Source organism: Notolepis coatsorum (assembly GCF_963971535.1).
Source record: "Notolepis coatsorum genome assembly, chromosome: 1".
Lineage (NCBI taxonomy): Eukaryota > Metazoa > Chordata > Actinopteri > Aulopiformes > Paralepididae > Notolepis > Notolepis coatsorum.
Window position 1 is genome coordinate 122,436,183 of NC_140165.1, and position 25,229 is coordinate 122,461,411.

Genomic DNA, 25,229 nt, shown 5'->3' on the forward strand with positions numbered 1-25,229 from the left:
AAGGTTAACCTTTCACTACCACACTACAGAAGGTTAACCTTTCACTACCACACTACAGAAGGTTAACCTTTCACTACCACACTACAGACGTTAACCCTTTCACTACCACACTACAGACGGTTAACCTTTCACTACCACACTACAGACGGTTAACCTTTCACTACCACACTACAGAAGGTTAACCTTTCACTACCACACTACAGAAGGTTAACCTTTCACTACCACACTACAGAAGGTTAACCTTTCACTACCACACTACAGACGGTTAACCCTTTCACTATCACACTACAGAAGGTTAACCCTTTCACTACCACACTACAGAAGGTTAACCCTTTCACTACCACACTACAGAAGGTTAACCCTTTCACTACCACACTACAGAAGATTAACCTTTCACTACCACACTACAGAAGGTTAACCCTTTCACTACCACACTACAGAAGGTTAACCCTTTCACTACCACAGTACAGAAGGTTAACCCTTTCACTACCACACTACAGACGGTTAACCTTTCACTACCACACTACAGGTTAACCCTTTCACTACCACACTACAGAAGGTTAACTCTTTCACTACCACACTACAGACGGTTAACCTTTCACTACCACACTACAGACGGTTAACCTTTCACTACCACACTACAGAAGGTTAACTCTTTCACTACCACACAGTACAGACGGTTAACCTTTCACTACCACACTACAGACGGTTAACCCTTTCACTACCACACTACAGAAGGTTAACCTTTCACTACCACACTACAGACGGTTAACCTTTCACTACCACACTACAGACGGTTAACCTTTCACTACCACACTACAGACGGTTAACCCTTTCACTACCACACTACAGACGGTTAACCCTTTCACTACCACACTACAGAAGGTTAACCTTTCACTGCCACATGACAGAAGGTTAACCTTTCACTACCACACTACAGAAGGTTAACCTTTCACTACCACACTACAGAAGGTTAACCTTTCACTACCACACTACAGACGGTTAACCCTTTCACTATCACACTACAGAAGGTTAACCCTTTCACTACCACACTACAGAAGGTTAACCCTTTCACTACCACACTACAGAAGGTTAACCCTTTCACTACCACACTACAGAAGATTAACCTTTCACTACCACACTACAGAAGGTTAACCCTTTCACTACCACACTACAGAAGGTTAACCCTTTCACTACCACAGTACAGAAGGTTAACCCTTTCACTACCACACTACAGACGGTTAACCTTTCACTACCACACTACAGGTTAACCCTTTCACTACCACACTACAGAAGGTTAACTCTTTCACTACCACACTACAGACGGTTAACCTTTCACTACCACACTACAGACGGTTAACCTTTCACTACCACACTACAGAAGGTTAACTCTTTCACTACCACACAGTACAGACGGTTAACCTTTCACTACCACACTACAGACGGTTAACCCTTTCACTACCACACTACAGAAGGTTAACCTTTCACTACCACACTACAGACGGTTAACCTTTCACTACCACACTACAGACGGTTAACCTTTCACTACCACACTACAGACGGTTAACCCTTTCACTACCACACTACAGACGGTTAACCCTTTCACTACCACACTACAGAAGGTTAACCTTTCACTGCCACATGACAGAAGGTTAACCTTTCACTACCACACTACAGAAGGTTAACCTTTCACTACCACACTACAGAAGGTTAACCTTTCACTACCACACTACAGAAGATTAACCCTTTCACTACCACACTACAGAAGGTTAACTCTTTCACTACCACACTACAGACGGTTAACCTTTCACTACCACACTACAGACGGTTAACCTTTCACTACCACACTACAGAAGATTAACCTTTCACTACCACACTACAGAAGGTTAACTCTTTCACTACCACACTACAGACGGTTAACCTTTCACTACCACATTACAGACGGTTAACCTTTCACTACCACACTACAGACGGTTAACCCTTTCACTACCACACTACAGAAGGTTAACCTTTCACTACCACACTACAGACGGTTAACCTTTCACTGCCACATGACAGAAGGTTAACCTTTCACTACCACACTACAGAAGGTTAACCTTTCACTGCCACATGACAGAAGGTTAACCTTTCACTACCACACTACAGAAGGTTAACCTTTCACTACCACACTACAGAAGGTTAACCTTTCACTACCACACTACAGGTTAACCCTTTCACTACCACACTACAGAAGGTTAACTCTTTCACTACCACACTACAGACGGTTAACCTTTCACTACCACACTACAGACGGTTAACCTTTCACTACCACACTACAGAAGATTAACCTTTCACTACCACACTACAGACGGTTAACCTTTCACTACCACACTACAGACGGTTAACCTTTCACTACCACACTACAGACGGTTAACCCTTTCACTACCACACTACAGAAGGTTAACCTTTCACTACCACACTACAGACGGTTAACCTTTCACTACCACACTACAGACGGTTAACCTTTCACTACCACACTACAGACGGTTAACCCTTTCACTACCACACTACAGACGGTTAACCCTTTCACTACCACACTACAGAAGGTTAACCTTTCACTGCCACATGACAGAAGGTTAACCTTTCACTACCACACTACAGAAGGTTAACCTTTCACTACCACACTACAGAAGGTTAACCTTTCACTACCCCACTACAGAAGGTTAACCTTTCACTACCACACTACAGAAGGTTAACCTTTCACTGCCACACTACAGACGGTTAACCTTTCACTACCACACTACAGACGGATAACCGTCTGCAGTGTGGTAGTGAAAGGGTTAACCTTCTGTAGTGTGGTTGTGAAAGGGTTAACCCTTTGTCATGTGGCAGTGAAAGGGTTTGTCTCAGTGAAAGGGTTAACCCTTTGTCGTGTGGTAGTGAAAGGGTTAACTGCTGAATCACTGATGAAACAAAAATATACACTCCTTTTTTCTGATTATTCGCAAGAACCTCAGTTCCTACAACTCAAGGCCAACAGCGTAGGCTACAGTATACATGTACACATTCTAAATGGTGTGTAATCAGTTCAGAGAAAAAGCATAAATCAGCACAATACAGTAGTTTATTGTAAAGTATCATCGTTCTATTTATTACAAAATATACAAAAGATTCTGTGTCATTTAGGCCAATGTTCAGACTTGACATTTCGCCAACAAATTTGTACAAATCAGCAGCAGGAGACTCACACTGTCAATCAGTGAATGTATTCTTTCCGCACCTTATATGCCTCGACCAATCAATTCAGGAAGGGGGGGCGGGGTTTACACAGACATCAGCCATTTTACAGTGCAGACGTTTGAGGCCAAACTGGCTAGATTTTTTATTCATCCTCCTTTTTTCTTTTCTTTTTTCACTACCACACTACCAAATGGTTAACCGTTTCACTGTGACAATACAGAAGGTTAACCCTTTCACTGCCACACAACAAAGGGTTAACCCTTTCACTACCACACTACAGAAGGTTAACCCTTTCACTACCACACTACAGACGTAGTGTGGTAGTGAAAGGTTAACCTTCTGTAGTGTGGCAGTGAAAGGGTTAAGATGAAAGTGTCACTCATCATTATGACATTCCTTCTAGTTTCCTCTCATATATACAAAAACAAAAGGGAAAACTAAACAAAACATTTGTGCATAATCACTTCAGTGACTAATACTCAAAATATATCTTGTTCTTACTTTGTAAAGTAATAACTTTTTTAATAATTGTAGGTTATGCACATTCAAGAAGAGAAACATCCACGTTTCAGGCTATTTCTAGGTTAAGAAGGCTGTATTTGGCGATTACAATTTAAACAATTAAAACAGGGGAGCAAAATTCTTTCTTTTTCCCCCCAGAGAGTAATCCATTTTAGTTCAACACTTCTGTTTCTTGATGAACTATAATAAGGTCCTCAACCATGGCAAAGAAAGAAAGATGCAAAAAGTATGCAGGTCAGTAATTAACGGATAGTACTGTTTTTTGGACTTGAAATACTATCCAGTAGTGTAGTTAAAGCTATTGGCTTACTTACTGAACCCCATGGCCAGGTTCAGAGTTCTGGCCAGGTTCAGAGTGAACGGGGCAGCTTTAGACAGGCAGCAAATAGGGATCACAGAACCAAAACACAGGTACAATCCACACCACAACATGCAGGCAAAGGGTTACCCTCCATTTTCAATCTTCTGATGTACCCCAGTTGCTATTGCATGTACTTATTTGTATATGTACATACTTACCAACTGTTTCGCCTGTTTTATAGCAACACTACTATCACCGACATCTAAGAAGGGAGATCCCCCCCCCCTTGAATGGCCCTTCTAAGTTTCTCCTCTCCACATTGCCTGTGGTGCTTTTTTCCTATTGCTAGGTTTTTAGTGAGTTTTTCCTTACCTGTTTAAAGAAGACGTGTCCGGCCCATGGGGACATTAACGTGTGTTGTCGGGCCTTAAAGAAGAGGTATCCGGCCCATGGGGACATTAACGTGTGTTGTCGGGCCTTAAAGAAGACGTGTCCGGCCCATGGGGACATTAACGTGTGTTATCGGGCCTTAAAGAAGACGTGTCCGGCCCATGGGGACATTAACTTGTGTTGTCGGGCCTTAAAGAAGACGTGTCCGGCCCATGGGGACATTAACGTGTGTTGTCGGGCCTTAAAGAAGACGTGTCCGGCCCATGGGGACATTAACGTGTGTTGTCGGGCCTTAAAGAAGACGTGTCCGGCCCATGGGGACATTAACGTGTGTTGTCGGGCCTTAAAGAAGACGTGTCCGGCCCATGGGGACATTAACGTGTGTTGTCGGGCCTTAAAGAAGACGTGTCCGGCCCATGGGGACATTAACGTGTGTTGTCGGGCCTTAAAGAAGACGTGTCCGGCCCATGGGGACATTAATGTGTGTTGTCGGGCTTTAAAGAAGACGTGTCCGGCCCATGGGGACATTAACGTGTGTTGTCGGGCCTTAAAGAAGAGGTATCCGGCCCATGGGGACATTAACGTGTGTTGTCGGGCCTTAAAGAAGACGTGTCCGGCCCATGGGGACATTAACGTGTGTTGTCGGGCCTTAAAGAAGACGTGTCCGGCCCATGGGGACATTAACGTGTGTTGTCGGGCCTTAAAGAAGACGTGTCCGGCCCATGGGGACATTAACGTGTGTTGTCGGGCCTTAAAGAAGAGGTATCCGGCCCATGGGGACATTAACGTGTGTTGTCGGGCCTTACAAATACATTTGATTTTATTTTGATTTACCCACAACACAAAACCACAGTCCTCCTGCATTTTGAAACAGCTGACTGGATTTCTTCAAGATACAAAGTGCCAAATGATTAGCAGAATTGGAAATGCAGGAGGACAATGGTTTTGTGTCAAAAATCACTCTTTTGCCTGCATGTTGTGGTGTGGATTCAAACCTTTTGGCTTTCGTGAGCCTGAATGCTTTCCCTGTTCGCTCAGAACGCAGCCACAGGACTCGCTAAGTATGCGTTGCATCCACTACACCACTGGCAAGTATTTCATACAACTTCAAATGTCCAAAATTCCAAACTATCCCTTTTAAGTGCTCATAGTCAGCTGCTTAACTCTTTCACTGCCACGCGACAAAGGGTTAACACTTTCACTACCGTCTGTAGTGTGATAGTAAAGGGTTAACCTTCTGTAGTGTGGTAGTGAAAGGGTTAAAAAAATAAAAATAAAAAAATAACTCCAAGAGCACACGTCTGCATCCGTTACCGGACATCGTTGTGTATCAAGTTCATATCTCCAGCCCTAGTGGTGAGTCACAGGGCGCTCCTGTGTCTCTGAGAAAAGCACTTGGAATGACCAGGTCTGTTTTTTTAAGAATGAAATCCCTTTTTTAAATATTAAATATGTTTTTTTAGTCCATTGATGGTCGCCGATCTTCTATATTGTGCGAGAACGTCGTCGACGGCGATGAGAGGTTCATGGAAACGGAACAGCAGGCCGACGCCCCCTCTCACAGCAGGCCGACGCCCCCTCTCCCGGCAGGCCGACGCCCCCTCAAGACGCGTGCTTGGTGCAGGTCCCCGGCTCCGCCTGCAGGTTGGCCTTAGACCTAAAGAAAGATCAAAGAGTTTACTTTCTTCTCTCTCCCAGGATCTGAAACACTTCACTTCACTTACGGTTAACCTTCTGTAGTGTGGTAGTGAAAGGGTTAACCTTCTGTAGTGTGGTAGTGAAAGGGTTAACCTTCTGTAGTGTGGCAGTGAAAGGGTTAACCTTCTGCAGTGTGGCAGTGAAAGGTTAACCTTCTGTAGTGTGGTAGTGAAAGGTTAACCTTCTGTAGTGTGGTAGTGAAAGGGTTAACCTTCTGCAGTGTGGTAGTGAAAGGGTTAACCTTCTGTAGTGTGGCAGTGAAAGGTTAACCTTCTGTAGTGTGGTAGTGAAAGGGTTAACCGTCTGTAGTGTGGTAGTGAAAGGTTAACCTTCTGTAGTGTGGTAGTGAAAGGGTTAACCGTCTGTAGTGTGGTAGTGAAAGGTTAACCGTCTGTAGTGTGGTAGTGAAAGGTTAACCTTCTGTAGTGTGGTAGTGAACGGGTTAACCTTCTGTAGTGTGGTAGTGAAAAGTTAACCTTCTGCAGTGTGGCAGTGGAAGGGTTAACCTTCTGTAGTCTGGTAGTGAAAGGTTAACCTTCTGTAGTGTGGTAGTGAAAGGGTTAACCTTCTGTATTGTGGTAGTGAAAGGTTAACCTTCTGTAGTGTGATAGTGAAAGGTTAACCTTCTACAGTGTGGCAGTGGAAGGGTTAACCTTCTGTAGTGTGGCAGTGAAAGGTTAACCTTCTGTAGTGTGGCAGTGAAAGGGTTAACCTTCTATATTGTCGCAGTGAAAGGGTTAACCCGTTGGTTGTGTGGTAGTGAAAGGGTTAACCTTCTGTATTGGCACAGTGAAAGGGTTAACCTTCTATATTGTCGCAGTGAAAGGGTTAACCCTTTGGTCGTGTGGCAGTGAAAGGGTTCATGTCTAAGCAGCGTGTGTTACGGTCTGTTCACTCACACATTCACACGTTCACTCACACATTCACTCACACGTTCACCCGTTCACTCACACATTCACCCGTTCACTCACACGTTCACACGTTCACTCACACGTTCACCCGTTCACTCACACGTTCACTCACACATTCACCCGTTCACTCACACGTTCACACGTTCACTCACACATTCACCTGTTCACTCACACATTCACCCGTTCACTCACACGTTCACTCACACATTCACCCGTTCACTCACACGTTCACTCACACATTCACCCGTTCACTCACACATTCACCCGTTCACTCACACATTCACCCGTTCACTCACACGTTCACCCGTTCACTCACACGTTCACTCACACATTCACCCGTTCACTCACACGTTCACTCACACATTCACCCGTTCACTCACACATTCACCCGTTCACTCACACGTTCACCCGTTCACTCACACATTCACCCGTTCAGTCACACGTTCACCCGTTCACTCACACATTCACCCGTTCAGTCACACGTTCACCCGTTCACTCACACATTCACCCGTTCAGTCACACGTTCACCCGTTCACTCACACGTTCACACGTTCACTCACACATTCACCCGTTCACTCACACATTCACCCGTTCACTCACACGTTCACTCACACATTCACACGTTCACCCACATGTTCACTCACACGTTCACTCACCTGTTCACTCACACGTTCACCCGTTCACTCACACGTTCACTCACACATTCACCCGTTCACTCACACGTTCACTCACACATTCACCCGTTCACTCACACGTTCACTCACCCGTTCACTCACACATTCACCCGTTCACTCACACGTTCACTCACACATTCACCCGTTCACTCACACGTTCACTCACACGTTCACTCACCCGTTCACTCACACGTTCACTCACACGTTCACTCACACATTCACTCACACGTTCACTCACACGTTCACTCACACGTTCACTCACACGTTCACTCACACATTCACCCGTTCACTCACACGTTCACTCACACATTCACCCGTTCACTCACACGTTCACTCACACATTCACCCGTTCACTCACACGTTCACTCACACGTTCACTCACACGTTCACCCACCGACGGCAGAACTCAGATGAATGTGTGAAACACGTACCTGTTGTGCGCCATGTGGCTCTTCACCAGGTGGCCCGCGGCGAGGGCGGCCATGAGGGACAGTTCTCCGGCCAGCACCGTCGCACACACCACCCGGGCCAGCTGCCGCGCGTTGTCGCCCGGGCACTCCTGACTGGCGCCCTGCACGCCCAGCATCTGGACAACAACAACAACTACATAAATTATATCTTTTTTTCTTTTTTTTTAACCCTTTCACTGCCACACGACAGCCGGTTAACTTTCACTGTGACAATACAGAAGGTTAGCCCCTTTACTATCACAAAAACCGACGGCGGATGCTCCATCATTAGCATCATTAGCTCCGCATTTGCGGAGCTAATGATGGAGCATCGCCGTCGGTTGTGTGATAGTAAAGGGCTAACCTTCTGTCGTGTGGCAGTGAAAGGGTTGGGTTGGCAGTCGACTATGGCTCCTTTCGATCGATTAGTCGACTATTCGACTAATCGAGGTCGGCCCTAGCGTGCGTGAGTATATAAAAGACTCCACTGTTGTAAGTGTACTGTAACACGTTATATTCTTAAAATGACTGCTTAGAAGAAGACGTACCAAAACACAACATACCAAACGACTGCTTCCATCAAAGTCACGTTTTTTTTTTTTTTTTTTTTTTTTTTTTTTTACTTTTCAGGGAATTTTGGAGAAAGCATTCATCCGTATATTGGAGGTATTGAGTAAACCCTTGTGATTTAGTTATAGTATAATACAATACAAATGTAAATAGTATAGTATATAGAAGTATAATATAGAATAATACATTATATAATAGAACAGTGTACTATAAATATATAGATAAATGTGTGTGTGTGTGTGTGTGTGTGTGTGTGTGTGTGTGTGTGTGTGTGTGTGTGTGTGTGTGTGTGTGTGTGTGTGTGTGTGTGTGTGTGTGTGTGTGTGTGTGTGTGTGTGTGTGTGTGTGTGTGTATAAATGAATGAACCTCAGTAAATATGCAATTTAACTGATAGATACACAATTTCTTTTTATGTATGTTAATTTAATTGTGTTGATGTTTTCATTTCTGCTAAATAAGTACATTTTGTTTGGTTTGGTAAACATTGCACTATGAACAGTCTATCAGTGTACTGTATGCAGGGGTTAAAAAGTACCCAGAAATGATACTTAAGTGAAAGTATGGGTACCGTCTCAAAATCGTACTCAAGTAAAAGTCAGAGTTTCTGGCTAAAAACACAAAAAGTTTCTACTTTTAGGCGGTTAGGTGGCCGAGCGGAGATTGCGTTCGTCACCAACCCCGGAGCTGTGTTCGCCTGTTCGAATCCAGCTCACAGCTCCGGGGTTGTCACCAGCTTGGCTGGCCGTTCACACTAATACAATTGGCTGTATTAGAGGGTGGGAGAAGCTGGCGGGGTGGGTCCGGGTCGTTGTAAACAGCGACTCCTACAGTTCGGTCGGGGCGCGGATAGGACCTGAGTGGGATAGTGTGATCCTTCCACACGCTACGCCCTCTCAGGGAGGATCCGCGCTGCCAGGTGAAAAGAAGCGGTTGATTGGCTGGACGTGTGTCGGAGGAAGCACGTGATATAGCCTCCACTCTCCCAGATGATCTGACTGTGGGGGGTAAGTGCGCAGCGACCAGGAAGGGGATTGGGAATTGGCATACGACTAACATTGGGATGGGAGAAAATCGGAGGAAAATGGAGGGGGAAAAAAAGAAAAATCAATGTTTAATCAAAGATCCCCGCTTTCTAGTGTTGCACAAGGACCAATCAGCATGGGTATGGGCGGGTTCATTTTCCATTGATGGGGATTTTGATTGGCTGTTTTTAAATAAAGTGCGGCCGCAGGATTAATAACGTTAACGTTAGTTCGGCCAGAGAAACAAATATACTAATTAAAATGGTTGGACCTGCGAGATCTGTACTTTTTTTTGTATCCACGTTTTCTCCTTATTTTCTATTTTTTCTCCCATCCCAATTTCGTATTTCCAATTCTCCCCTTCCCTGTCTTGAACGTTGCTCGACTATGCCTCCCACTGGTCGGTCGTAGGGAGGATAGAAGCCTTGCATCACGTGTCCCCTCCGCGTCTATTCGAAGCCCAAACAACTCGTATTTCCGCGTTCGAGTTTTGCGCTCTGATTGGCCACTGACCTACGCTATTACGCCCCCCTTATGTACGCCAGTTGAGTACTTTATTATCTAAAGAGGGTAAGTTACAGTGTTGTGTTCATTCATAGTTAGACATTAGAGGTTGAGTAAATATCTAAAGATAAGTTAGATGTCAATGTTTTGGTTTGTTGTTTGTCTCACTATGCAATTAAATGATACACACTGAAATCTACGCTCTCTCATCCTGCTTTCAGCAAACTCCTATACTTCCTGAGTAACTTGCCCAACACTGCTTAATGGTTGTTTAAATATTTTACATGGGGCACGTATAATCCACATGTCACATTTACACACACTGTGGCATAATATGAGAAAGTCCACATTCCAGTTCTACTTTTGTTTTGATGTGAAAAGGGATGCTGCACTTAGCACTGACTGAGAAAGTAAACATTACAGTTCTACTTTATAAAATGCTAATTGTAAATATGTTTGTCAATGTTAATAATATGCGAACGTCCACATTACAGTTCTACTTTTGTTTTGATGTGAAAAGTGATGCTGCATAAGATGACTGCACTTAGCACTGACTGAGAAAGTAAGTGTACTGCCCATAGTCCTCTAGACTCACAGAGGTGCAGCTGAGAGTGTCGTTTCTTGACTCTCAGCTGAGAGCGTAGTTTCTTAAAATGGTCAAGCTACAATATTATAAAATACAATATTATAAAATCCTGTCAGGAATTGTGCCTCAAAGCATGAATGAACCGGAATTTAATACAGAGGTGCTTTACAGCGCGGCGTTTCGCTACTCAGGCGAGAGCGTAGTTTCTTGGAGGTGAACTGGCGGCGTAGATAAGGGGGGGTAATAGCGTAGGTCAGTGGCCAATCAGAGCGCAAAACTCGAACGTGGAAATACGAGTTGTTTGGGCTTCGAATAGACGCGTCCCCTCCGGTACACGAGGAGGCAGCCTGTCGCATCTTTTCACCAGACAGCGCGGACTCTCAGCGGTGAGGTGTAACGTGTGGGAGGCTCGCACTACCCCCGCCATTTCCTGTCTCTGCTGTGCAGGCGTCCCCCAACCGACCTGTAGGAGTCGCTGTCCACAACGTCCAAATCCCCACCCATCGACTTCCCACCCGCTACCTCTGCCAATTGAGATAGTATGACGACTGGCCCAAGCCGGAGGCAACGCTGACACCGGGATTCGAGACGAGATTTGTACTTTGTACTTTGTAGGTCTGCATTTTAAATGTAAGGAGTAAAAAGTATGTTTTTTTTTCTCTGAAATATATTTGAGTAAAAGTACAAAGTATACAAACCTAATAATACTCGAGTAAAGTACAAATCCCCAAAAACAGTACTTAAGTATTGTAACGAAGTACAATTACTCAAGTACTTTACACCCCTGACTGTATGCAGAGTGAGGTACAATAAGACTTTTCTTCTTCCTGTTCCTTTCGGCCGTGGAGGTTAGTGGATCATGAACTATATCTGTAATGAAGAAACTGTTGGACTGTAACAATTCCATGTAGGAATAAATAAAGATGCTGATGATGATGATGATGATGATGATGATGATGATGATGAGGATGTGTACCTGCAGACAGGCCTGCTGCGCGGGCAGGTTGGTGCCCCCCCCCACGGTGCCCAACTCGATGGAGGGCATGGTGACGCTGATGTAGAGGTCCTCCCTGGTGGGACCTGAGGCCTCCATCAGGGTGATGCAGTTACTGCTGCCCACGGACTGGGCTGGGTCCTGGGGGGGGGGGGAGAGAGAGAGAGAGAGAGAGAGAGAGAGAGAGAGAGAGAGAGAGAGAGAGAGAGAGAGAGAGAGAGAGAGAGAGAGAGAGAGAGAGAGAGAGAGAGAGAGAGAGAGAGAGAGAGAGAGAGAGAGAGAGAGAGAGAGAGAGAGAGAGAGAGAGAGAGAGAGAGAGAGAGAGGGAGAGAGAGAGAGAGAGAGTCAAGATATTGTCCCATCACCATGGGACATGTGTCTTGGGCTTACACCCACTACAGACACAGACACAGACATACAGACATGACACAGCACAACTGACTCCAAACAATACACAGTATAAAATATTCAGTAAAGTACCTGCACAGCAGGATGTCTGGCAACACCACATTAGAATAGTATACCCAAATAATATAATATTAATATTATAATATTATAGTATATACACGATAATATAACAACCAAATATCCGTTATTCGATAGTTGCCCTTTATCTGGCACTATTTAAACGTTTAACTGAGATCTGAATAAAGGAGTTTTTAAACCTGTTTAGTCTCGAGCGTGGAACTCTAAACCTCCTCCCAGAGGGCAGTAGCTCATACTCTGCATGTGAGACGTGGGAGGGGACTATTCTATTGGCTTGCCTTAGCGCCTGTTCAAACATAGACTGCAGGGATGGGTGACCTTTCACCCCTATGATCTTCCATGCAGTCTGCATCAGACGGACCAGTTTGGACTTTAATTGTACAGACAGGTTACCAAACCCAGCTGTAATACCGTATCTGATGAGACTCTCTAATACAGATTGGTAGGAAAGTAACATACATTTTTGATCTACACCATGCACTCTAAGGCGACGTAGAAATTGCAGTCGTTGTTGTAGTCTGCTACACAGGCTGTCTACATGGGTGTTCCAGGTTACAAAGGCGCCTCCCTCAAACTGAACAGTGACATCTCCTTAGCAAATGACCTCAATACCTTCTATGCGAGGTTTGATGCTGGTAATAACAACACCAGCCCACAAGCCACGGCAATGGGGGGGGGGGGGTCTGCTGCTGATGGAGACTCAGTGTTCAGGGTAACAGAGCATGAGGTGAGGCGGACCTTTAAAAAAGTGAATATCAGGAAGGCAGCAGGTCCGGACGGCATCCCCGGCCGCGTCCTAAAAGTCTGTGCCGACCAACTGGCCCCGGTATTCACTGATATATTTAACCTGTCCTTAGAACAGGCTGTCATCCCCACCTGCCTGAAGAAGTCCACTATTATCCCTGTACCCAAAAAATCCAAGCCTGCTTGCCTCAACGACTACCGCCCTGTAGCTCTCACCTCCATAGCCATGAAGTGCTTTGAGAAGCTAGTGAAGGGCTACATCTGCTCCTCCCTCCCCATTAACATGGACCCCTGCAATTTGCATACCGCCCCAACAGGTCCACGGAGGACGCCATAGCCCATGCGCTGCACACAGCAGCATCACACCTGGACAAGAGGAAGGGGAACTATGTGAGAATGCTATTCATCGACTACAGCTCGGCATTCAATACCATAGTCCCCTCCATACTCATAGCCAAGCTCAGGGACCTGGGCTTGAACTATGACCTCTGCCAGTGGGTCTTGGACTTCCTGACGGGCAGACCCCAGGTGGTGAGAGCAGGCAACTGCACCTCCTCATCCATCACCCTCAACATAGGGGCCCCCCAGGGCTGTGTTCTGAGTCCCCTCCTCTACTCCCTGTACACACACGACTGTGTGGCTCAGCGGAGTAGCAATACAATCATCAAATTTGCTGACGACACAGTGGTGGTGGGCCTGATCTCTGCCAACGACGAGAGGGCCTACCTGGAAGAGGTCAAGGTCCTGGCGGGATGGTGCCAGGAAAACAGCCTCTCCCTGAACGTCAGCAAAACAAAGGAGATGATTGTGGACTTCAGGAGGTCGGGGGTCAAGGACTACAGCCCCCTCAGCATCGACGGGGCACCGGTTGAGAGAGTCAACAGCTTTAAGTACCTCGGAGCCTACATATCCGAGGACTTGACATGGACCACACACATTGACAGTGTTGTGAAGAAGGCACGACAACGCCTCTACTTCCTCAGGCGACTAAGGAAGTTCCAAGTCAGTCAGAAGATCCTTAAGAACTTCTACTCGGGGAGCTCCAGTAGCTCACCACGTACCGCGAGTGCTATTTCAGCGCCGTGGACAACCGCGCTCGCGCGGATCTGGGGCTGAGCGCGTTCGAATCCCGGACGGCAGCCGTGCCTTTCCCAGAGTGTCTACCCCCCCATCTGAACCCTTTCAGCCTGCTTCTGTCGGTCGAACTTGACCAAGTATGAATGAGAAGAAAAAGCGATAAACGCTAAAAGAACCAGGTGACTGGTCAAAGTTTAAAAAAAAATAAATAAAACTTCTACTCATGTACAATAGAGAGCATCTTGACTGGCAACATCACCTCCTGGTTTGGGAATAGCACTGCACAAGACCGAAGCAGACTACAAAGAGTGACACGTTCAGCCGAACGCACAATTGGAGGGGGGCTCCCCACCCTCCAGAACATTTACAACAAGCGTTGCAGGGGCAAGGCTAAGAGAATCATTAAAGACTCCAGTCACCCGAACAACTGCCTCTTTGAACTGCTGCGGTCAGGCAAGCGATACCGGAGTCTCAAGGCGAGCACAGAAAGACTCAGAAGAAGCTTCTATCCCCAGGCCATCAGGCTGCTAAACGAACAATGAACACTACACAACAACAACCATCAAACGCACATAGCACACACATCCACACGCACAGACTCACTTTAAACAAACACACTGTAGCACCCACTCCACACACTTTATAGCACACACCCACTTTAAACAAACACACTGTAGCACCCACTCCCCACACTTTATATTTATTGATGAAGGATTGCACTACAACTCGTACACCTTACTGTAAATTGTACCTAAATTGTACCTCATCCCATTTCTGCTTTGCACTATATAGTACTGTACATTAGTACACTGCATAGTATTGTATATTATATGGTAACTCAGTTACGTCTATTCTGCATCGAACATTGTACATATGTCTATACTGAACACTGTGACCTCATTTTCTACTTCTAAATTACATGCTATACTATGTTATTTGATACTATCTTGTCTAGCACAGTCTCTGGAGCGTAACAGTAAGAAGCATTTTGTATGAAAGTATTCTGTACTTCTGTATGACAACTATTAAAGAAACTTGAAACTTGTGTTATCGACAAAAATCCCAAGATATTTATATGAAGAGACCGGCGAGATGGACTGTGTGTGGATGACCACAGGCAACACCTCTGGGCCCCGTTCCATGTACGTGGTTCAACTAAGTCGATCAACATGTCCATTATCCAGCTTCAGTTAACCCGATGTTCGAAGCCGGGATTTTCCTGTTTCACAAACCTGGATTCAGTCTCGTTAACTCAAGCCAGACTTGAGAGTCAGGCTAGATGCGCGCTCCCGTTTTAGGTGGAAAGCCAGCACGTATCGATGGCAGAGACCCTGATTCTCAACGGCATTGATTGATTAATTGATTTAAGACTTTATTGACAGATTGCAATAGGCTCAATCGCCTCGCCGACAAGTTAAATGCGTTATCTATAGGCTAATTCTAAGTCCATCATTACCTCAATCAATCAGATTATATTTCTTTAAACTTGCCTGCTGGATTGAATAATCAAATGAGATCTTGCTAGCGAAAATAACTAGTTAACTGTTATACAGAATTACGAGACGGCTTTCTTGCCCATTGATTGATGTATAGTCAATCTTTTACTTATCTACTCTGTGGTGTAACGGGTTGTTCTTTTGACTTCCACACGGACGACCCGGGTTCAAGACCGGGGTCCTTCTTTTTGCAATATAGGAATAATTCAATTTGGTGCACGTTGAGAGCTATATAAAGAATGACATCCTCAATGCATGTAGATTTATAATATTTTAACTTAAAACCAGGCTACTTTGGCGTATAATCATTAATATTATATTCAAAAAAATCATATTGGAAACTCCGGGATTAGAACCCGGGTCGCAAGATTGGGAGTCTTGAGCACTACCGCTGGGCCACTGTGCCAGATGCGATAAATTCATTGTTTATACATTAATGAACGAGAGACCCGTGTTTAGAATATTCCTTATTTTGAATGACGTTTTATTTCTTTATCCTCATTCATTCATGTGACGTCAACGGCTCATTCAATTTCTCAAATCCGTCAAACAGCGCATCTCATCAGACATCTTAATCCCAGTTACAATTAAAATAACCACATTTTTGTGTACATCGCACGAGCGAGCGCCACCGTCGCCACGGTATATATAACGTGCATTATTTAGGACAAAGTGAATTTAATATCAGCATTTTGGGTCTATTTTACATTTCAAAAGCCCCCTCTGGAAGAATGGAGCACAAAAACGTAATTCAGAATGGTATAATGCAGATCGTAGACTGTGGGAATAGTTTCAGGAAACGAGCTGTCACTTCTTTGCGGGGGCGTGGCTCTGCGTGATCGGGCTAACTTGAACTTGAACTCTGCTTTCGAGCAGGCTCAAACTTTTGGATATGTTGTCATGGTGATTTGGGAAATCCACGTACATGAAATCGGAAAGTCAGGCTAACACAGTTATCCAGCTAAAGTTATCCGGCTAACTCGGTTATCCCGGTACATGGAACGGGGCCCTGGGGTCAAACACCATCTCCTCAGTCTTCTTAACATTTAAAACCAGACAGTTATTGTCGCACCAGTTTACAAACCTCTGGATTTCCGAATAATAGTCAGCTAGGTCACTGTCATTCTTAATGAGAGCTAAAATGGCAGTGTCATCAGAAAATGTTATGAAGCGGTTGTTAGGATAGATGCTTCTGCACTCGTTTGTATATAAGGTAAAAAGCACAGGTGAACTTACTATACCCTGGGGAGCTCCAGTGCTCAGGGTTCTAGATTCTGAAAGAGTGCCGTTAACACTGACCCGCTGTGTACGGTTAGTTAAAAAGGAATGATACCATTTTATAATGAGAGGGTGGACATTAAGCCCATTCAGCTTCTCAATTAAAAGGTGCGGCTGTATCGTATTAAAAGCTGAACTAAAATCTACAAATAAAAGTCGCACATAAGAGGTAGGATCCTCTAAGTCAGTGGTTCTCAACTGGTCGAGCCTCGGGACCCAACATTTTCCTTAGTCATTAAGTCGCGACCCAAATTTTTGAACCACTATGATTTATATTAAAAAAATTAATGTGTATTCATAAAAAAGAGAAAATTGCAGTAATACGCAATCTTTCATGCACTGTTAAAAACATGAAATAAACTCAACAAAAGTGCAACTAGGGCTAAAACCCCAATGAAATAAAATAATAATAAATAATTTATGCTTCTTAGCAGACTTCTTAGCTTAACATAACAGATCTAAGTTTGGGGGAACTAATGGGATAACTGGGGTTGCAACAAAAATGCAACTAGGGCTAAAAACCCAATGAAATAAAATAATAATAAATAATATGCTTCTTAGCAGATTTCTTAGCTTAACATAACAGACCTAAGTTTGGGGGAACTAATGGGATAACTGGGGTTGCAACAAAAGTGCAACTAGGGCTAAAAACCCAATGAAATAATAATAATAATAATAATAATAATAATAATAATAATAATAATAATAATAATAATAATAATAATAATAATAATAATAATAATAATAATAATAATAATAATAATAATAATAATAATAATAATAATAATAATAATAATAATAATAATAATAATAATAATAATAATAATAATAATAATAATAATAATAATAATAATAATAAATATTGCTTCTTAGCAGACTTCTTAGCTTAACATAACAGACCTACAGTAAGTTTGGGGGAACTAATGGGATAACTGGGGTTGCAACAAAAGTGCAACTAGGGCTAAAAACACAATGAAATAAAATAATAATAATAATAATAATAATAATAATAATAATAATAATAATAATAATAATAATAATAATAATAATAATAATAATAATAATAATAATAATAATAATAATAATAATAATAATAATAATAATAATAATAATAATAATAATAATAATAATAATAATAATAATAATAATAATAATAATAATAAATAATATATCCTTCTTAGCAGACTTCTTAGCTTAACATCCCAAGGAACTGATGGGATAACTGGGGATGTTGTTTGCTCCTGACAAGAGTCTCAAAGTCTGGGGTGAAAGCAACTCTGAGGTCATGCTCAATGTCCAATCTGTTCCTCTGCTTTGTCTTCAGCTGGACCAGAGCTGAGAAGCCACTTTCACAAAGATAGATAGTGAAAAAAAAATTATAAAAAATGATTTTTTTCCTTTTTTTTTACACACATGACCCACTTTTGGGTCGCAACCCACCAGTTGAGAAACACTGCTCTAAGTGCTTAGATATAAAATGAACCAAGGCTGAGGCCGCATCATCAGTACCTGTATTACACCTATAAGCATCATCAGTCCCTGTATTACACCTATAAGCATCATCAGTCCCTGTATTACACCTATAAGCATCATCAGTCCCTGTATTACACCTATAAGCATCATCAGTCCCTGTATTACACCTATAAGCATCATCAGTCCCTGTATTACACCTATAAGCATCATCAGTCCCTGTATTACACCTATAAGCATCATCAGTCCCTGTATTACACCTATAAGCATCATCAGTCCCTGTATTACACCTATAAGCATCATCAGTACCTGTATTACACCTATAAGCATCATCAGTCCCTGTATTACACCTATAAGCATCATCAGTACCTGTATTACACCTATAAGCATCATCAGTCCCTGTATTACACCTATAAGCATCATCAGTACCTGTATTACACCTATAAGCATCATCAGTCCCTGTATTACACCTATAAGCATCATCAGTCCCTGTATTACACCTATAAGCATCATCAGTACCTGTATTACACCTATAAGCATCATCAGTCCCTGTATTACACCTATAAGCATCATCAGTCCCTGTATTACACCTATAAGCATCATCAGTCCCTGTATTACACCTATAAGCATCATCAGTCCCTGTATTACACCTATAAGCATCATCAGTCCCTGTATTACACCTATAAGCATCATCAGTCCCTGTATTACACCTATAAGCAAACTGAAAAGGATCCAAAGAACAGCTGACATCAGTTTTCACTAGATTGATAATTATTTTCTCTACACACTTCATGACCACTGAGGTCAAAGCAACTGGTCGAAAGTCATTATTTTCCTTGCAGCTAGCTTTCTTAGCAACAGGAATAATAATCTAGTCTTTCCAGGTGGACGGAACAGTGTGAGAGTCCAGAGACTTCTGGTAGATCGGGCACCAGGCCTCTGCCAGCTCCTCACTGCATGACTTCAGCATGCGGCCAGAGATGCCATCCGGTCCAGAGGCCTTCCCGGGGCAGAGGTTGGAGAACAGTCTCTGAACCACACGTGGATCAATTATAATTGGTTCTTCTGATGCAGGTAGAGCCTGGAGAGCCGTCACTTGCTCCTGTGAGAAGTCGGCAGTCTCAAACCTGGCATAAAAGTTATTACGTTCGTTGGCCTTCTCACCCTCATTTAGAACACCAAGAGACCTTTTAGCTGGGGCCATATTTGTCATAAACTTCATAGAGTCCCACAATTTTTTTGTGTTCATAGAAGAGCAATGGGTTTAAAATGCCTCTCTCCGTTTCCTCCTCGCCCCCTTTAATTTCTGATTAAATTCTGTCTGGATATTCCTCATGGCCACAAGATCCTTGTTTGTGAATGCAATTATCTTCTTAACTATGCACTCTTTAATTTCCTTTGAAATATAAGATTTATTGTTTGGGTACATAGTTATTGATTTCTGGGGTAACACATTATCCCTGGAGAATTTTATATAATCTGTAATAGTATCAGTGGCCTCTTCGAGGTCCAGGTCATGAAAGAGGTCCCAGTTGGTACAGGAGAAACAGCTTGAGCAGAGATTTATATGTGGGAATTAAGTGGACAGCATTGTGGTCAGAATTGCCTAGTGGGGGTTTAGCCTTGGTAGTATAGGCTTCGTTAATATTGCCATAGCATTTGTCCAGAGAGGAGAGAGAGAGAGAGAGAGAGAGAAGGAGAGAGAGAGAGAGAGAGAGAGAGAGAAGGAGAGAGAGAGAGAGAGAGGGGGGAGAGAGAGAGAGAAGGAGAAGGGGAGAGAGAGAGAGAGAGAGAGAGAGAGAGAGAGAGAGAGAGAGAGAGAGAGAGAGAGAGAGAGAGAGAGAGAGAGAGAGAGAGAGAGAAGGAGAAGGAGAGAGAGGGGGGGGGGGAGAGAGAGGAGATAGAGAGAGAGAGAGAGAGAGAGAGAGAGAGAGAGAGAGAGAGAGAGAGAGAGAGAGAGAGAGAGAGAGAGAGAGAGAGAGAGAAGAGAAGGAGAAGGAGAGAGAGAGAGAGAGAGAGAGAGAGAGAGAGAGAGAGAGAGAGAGAGAGAAGAGAAAGAGAAGGAGAAGGAGAGAGAGAGAGAAGGAGAAAGAGAGAGAGAGAGAGGGGGGGGGGGGAGAGAGAGACGCACACACACATACACACACACTTAGGCCTTGTCCAGACTAAAACGATTTTGATCCGTTTCGTTTTCGTTTCGTTTTTAGGTTTCCGTAAAAACGAAAACGTCTCAAGATAATAAGTGCATGCCACAAATTTACAAAATAAATGTCTTTCCTGTTTTATTTTGAAAACCCCCGACCGGAAGTGTTATAGTGGCTGTTGCTAGCAGCTTAACTTGTGTCGGCCGGTTCTGTGCTTTTCGAGCTAACGTAACGTCATTAGTTTCCAACGGAGAGGAGAGAAAGACCGCGGCTCACATGCAGCTGAAACTACCTGTTGGAATAAATGTATTGATTGATGTTTAACTTGTCCCTGTGTGTGTCCAGTCATTTCGACTAGCAAACGTTGTATTTAACGTTACCTCAGGATACCACTGTCTATTGTATTTAGTTGGTTAGCTATTTAGCTATTGTGGATAGCATTTTGAATAGCATCAATGCTTGTTGTTGTGATGTTGGCTGAGAGTTTTCACACGCAGGGTAAGGGAGAGGTGGGCCAGCGCGTCATCGGTTCAGGAGAACACGCATATCGTTTGTAAAGATGGTGACGCAATGGGGGGGGCGTCTTCAGGCGTCTTCAGAATTGCGCACTCTGGGAGCTAGTATCAAAAAGTACCGTCTTCAGGCTGCCAGAACGCAGTTCCGTGTGGCAGAACGATGCAAACGATTAAATACTTTGCCTCAAACGACCAAAATCGTTTTAGTGTGGACATGGCTAGCTGTGTTATCATAAAGAACTTTAAACACTGTGTTTGTACCTGTCCACAGGCGATATAGATCTAAACACTGTGTTTGTACCTGTCCACAGGCGATATAGATCTCTAAACGATATAGATAGATCTCTAAACGATAGATAGATCTCTAAACACTGTGATTGTACCTGTCCACATGTGATATAGATCTAAACACTGTGTTTGTACCTGTCCACAGGCGATATAGATCTAAACACTGTGTTTGTACCTGTCCACAGGTGATATAGATCTCTAAACGATAGATAGATCTCTAAACGATAGATAGATCTCTAAACACTGTGTTTGTACCTGTCCACAGGTGATATAGATCTCTAAACGATAGATAGATCTCTAAACGATAGATAGATCTCTAAACACTGTGATTGTACCTGTCCACATGTGATATAGATCTAAACACTGTGTTTGTACCTGTCCACAGGCGATATAGATCTAAACACTGTGTTTGTACCTGTCCACATGTGATATAGATCTAAACACTGTGTTTGTACCTGTCCACAGGCGATATAGATCTCTAAACGATAGATAGATCTCTAAACGATAGATAGATCTCTAAACACTGTGTTTGTACCTGTCCACAGGCGATATAGATCTCTAAACGATAGATAGATCTCTAAACATTGTGTTTGTACGGGCGGCTACGTGGCGTAGTGGGCAAGGCGCTCGCCACGAAATCTGGAGACACTGGGCTCGCCTGTTCGAGCCCAGCGCTCCACATTGCTTTCAGTTTAGCTGGTCGTCCGTACTAATACACATTGGCCGTATTAGGGGGTGGGAAACTGATGGGTGGGGATCGGGCGTTGTGGACAGCGACTCCTACAGGTCGGTTGGTGCGCCTGCGCAGTAGAATCAGGAAGTGTCGGGGGCAGCGTGAGCCTCCCACGCGTTACTCCTCGCCACTGAGAGATCGAGCTGCGCAGGTGAAAAGATGCGACTGCGGGGAGCTCCAGTAGCTCACCACGTACCGCGAGTGCTATTTCAGCGCCGTGGACAACCGTGCTCGCACGGATCTGGGGCTGAGCGAGTTCGAATCCCGGACTGCAGCCGTGCCTTTCCCAGAGTGTCTTCCCCCCCATCTGAACCCTTTCAGCCTGCTTCTGTCGGTCGAACTTGACCAAGTATAAATGCGATAAACGTATAAAAGAGCCAGGGAAATGGCCAAAGTTTAAAAAAAAGAAAAGATGCGACTGCTGTTACCTCAAGTACCGGAGGGGACTTGTGCTATGTATGACTTAGTCCACATTGCAGCCGGCTTGTGGGAGGCAAGAAACAGCGTTCGAGACAGGGGAGGGTTGAATTGGATGATACGAAATTGGGATGGGAGAAAATATAGAAAAAATGGGAGAAAAAGGTGGATAAAAAAAAACATTGTGTTTGTACCTGTCCATGTGATATAGATCTAACACTGTGTTTGTACCTGTCCACAGGCTGATAGATAGATCTCCCTCCCCTCCCCCCCCCCCCACACCCCCCCCCCCCCCACCCACCCCCCCCCCAGGCGATAGATAGATCTCTAAACGATAGATAGATCTCTAAACACTGTGTTTGTACCTGTCCACAGGCGATAGATAGATCTCTAAACGATAGATAGATCTCTAAACACTGTGTTTGTACCTGTCCACAGGCGATAGATAGATCTCTAAACGATAGATAGATCTCTAAACACTGTGATTGTACCTGTCCACAGGTGATATAGATCTAAACACTGTGATTGTACCTGTCCACAGGCGATATAGATCTCTAAACGATAGATAGATCTCTAAACGATAGATAGATCTCTAAACGATAGATAGATCTCTAAACACTGTGATTGTACCTGTCCACAGGCGATATAGATCTCTAAACGATAGATAGATCTCTAAACGATAGATAGATCTCTAAACACTGTGATTGTACCTGTCCACATGTGATATAGATCTCTAAACGATAGATAGATCTCTAAACGATAGATAGATCTCTAAACACTGTGATTGTACCTGTCCACAGGCGATGAAGATGGCGGCCACCAGGTTGGCGGCGTGGGCGTTGTACCCGCCGATGCTGCCCGCCATGGCTGAGCCCACCAGGTTCTTATTGATGTTCAGGTCGACCAGAGCTTCCGTCGAGGTCTTCAAGATCTGCAGGGCGAGAGGTTACACACAGTTACACACAGTTACACACAGTTACAACACAGTTACACACAGTTACAACACAGTTACAACACAGTTACACACAGTTACACACAGTTACAACACAGTTACACACAGTTACAACACAGTTACACACAGTTACACACAGTTACACACAGTTACAACACAGTTACACACAGTTACACACAGTTACACACAGTTACAACACAGTTACACACAGTTACAACACAGTTACACACAGTTACACACAGTTACAACACAGTTACACACAGTTACAACACAGTTACACACAGTTACACACAGTTACACACAGTTACAACACAGTTACACACAGTTACAACACAGTTACACACAGTTACACACAGTTACAACACAGTTACACACAGTTACACACAGTTACACACAGTTACACACAGTTACAACACAGTTACAACACAGTTACACACAGTTACACACAGTTACACACAGTTACAACACAGTTACACACAGTTACACACAGTTACAACACATCAAGATCTGCAGGTAGAGAGGTTACACACAGTTACACACAGTTACACACAGTTACACACAGTTACACACAGTTACTTACACACACAGTTACAACACAGTTACACACAGTTACACACAGTTACAACACAGTTACACACAGTTACAACACAGTTACACACAGTTACACACAGTTACAACACAGTTACACACAGTTACACACAGTTACACACAGTTACAACACAGTTACAACACAGTTACAACACAGTTACAATACTGGGGTCAAGCACAGCTGTAGAGGACCCAACCAGAGCGAGTCTATAGCACGTCATGACGACGTCAGCAGGAATGGTGGCCCCTCGCACACAGCAGACTAACTCACCTCCCTGACGACGTCAGCAGGAATGGTGGCCCCTCGCACACAGCAGACTAACTCACCTCCCTGACGACGTCAGCAGGAATGGTGGCCTCGCACACAGCAGACTAACTCACCTCCCTGACGACGTCAGCAGGAATGGTGGCCCCTGGCACACAGCAGACTAACTCACCTCCCTGACGACGTCAGCAGGAATGGTGGCCTCGCACACAGCAGACTAACTCACCTCCCTGACGACGTCAGCAGGAATGGTGGCCCCTCGCACACAGCAGACTAACTCACCTCCCTGACGACGTCAGCAGGAATGGTGGCCCCTCGCACACAGCAGACTAACTCACCTCCGTGACCACGTCAGCAGGAATGGTGGCCTCGCACACAGCAGACTAACTCACCTCCATGACGACGTTAGCAGGAATGGTGGCCCCTCGCACACAGCAGACTAACTCACCTCCCTGACGACGTCAGCAGGAATGGTGGCCTCGCACACAGCAGACTTGCCCCGGCCTTCGATCCAGTTGATGGCCGCAGGCTTCTTGTCTGTGCAGTAATTGCCGCTGATAGCGACCACCTGCAGCTCCGGGAACTCCTCCTGCAGCCTGATCAGAGCTTTCTCTGTTCCCTGGAGGGGAAGGAGGCAGAACACATGTTACCCCCAATACAGGCTGGGCTGGGGGGGCTAGGGAGAACACATGTTACCCCCAATACAGGCTGGGCTGGGGGGGCTAGGGAGAACACATGTTACCCCCAATACAGGCTAGGGCTGGGGGGGCTAGGGAGAACACATGTTACCCCCAATACAGGCTGGGCTGGGGGGGCTAGGGAGAACACATGTTACCCCCAATACAGGCTGGGCTGGGGGGGCTAGGGAGAACACATGTTACCCCCAATACAGGCTGGGCTGGGGGGGCTAGGGAGACCACATGTTACCCCCAATA

At 44.4% G+C, this 25,229-nt stretch overlaps 1 protein-coding gene across 1 annotated transcript in view; it reads right to left on the reverse strand.

Annotated features, from left to right (window-relative positions):
* Window positions 1-4,518: 4,518 nt before the first annotated feature.
* hmgcra (3-hydroxy-3-methylglutaryl-CoA reductase a) overlaps window positions 4,519-25,229 on the reverse strand; it is a 50,545-nt gene continuing 29,834 nt past the window's right edge. The window contains exons 16-20 of the mRNA XM_084313152.1: window positions 24,743-24,913; window positions 23,280-23,420; window positions 11,824-11,982; window positions 8,147-8,301; window positions 4,519-6,089 (exon numbers count right to left, since the gene is read on the reverse strand). Of these exons, the coding sequence (XP_084169278.1) occupies window positions 6,035-6,089; window positions 8,147-8,301; window positions 11,824-11,982; window positions 23,280-23,420; window positions 24,743-24,913 (681 nt within the window). The 3' untranslated portion in view covers window positions 4,519-6,034. The remainder of the gene's footprint in view (window positions 6,090-8,146; window positions 8,302-11,823; window positions 11,983-23,279; window positions 23,421-24,742; window positions 24,914-25,229) is intronic.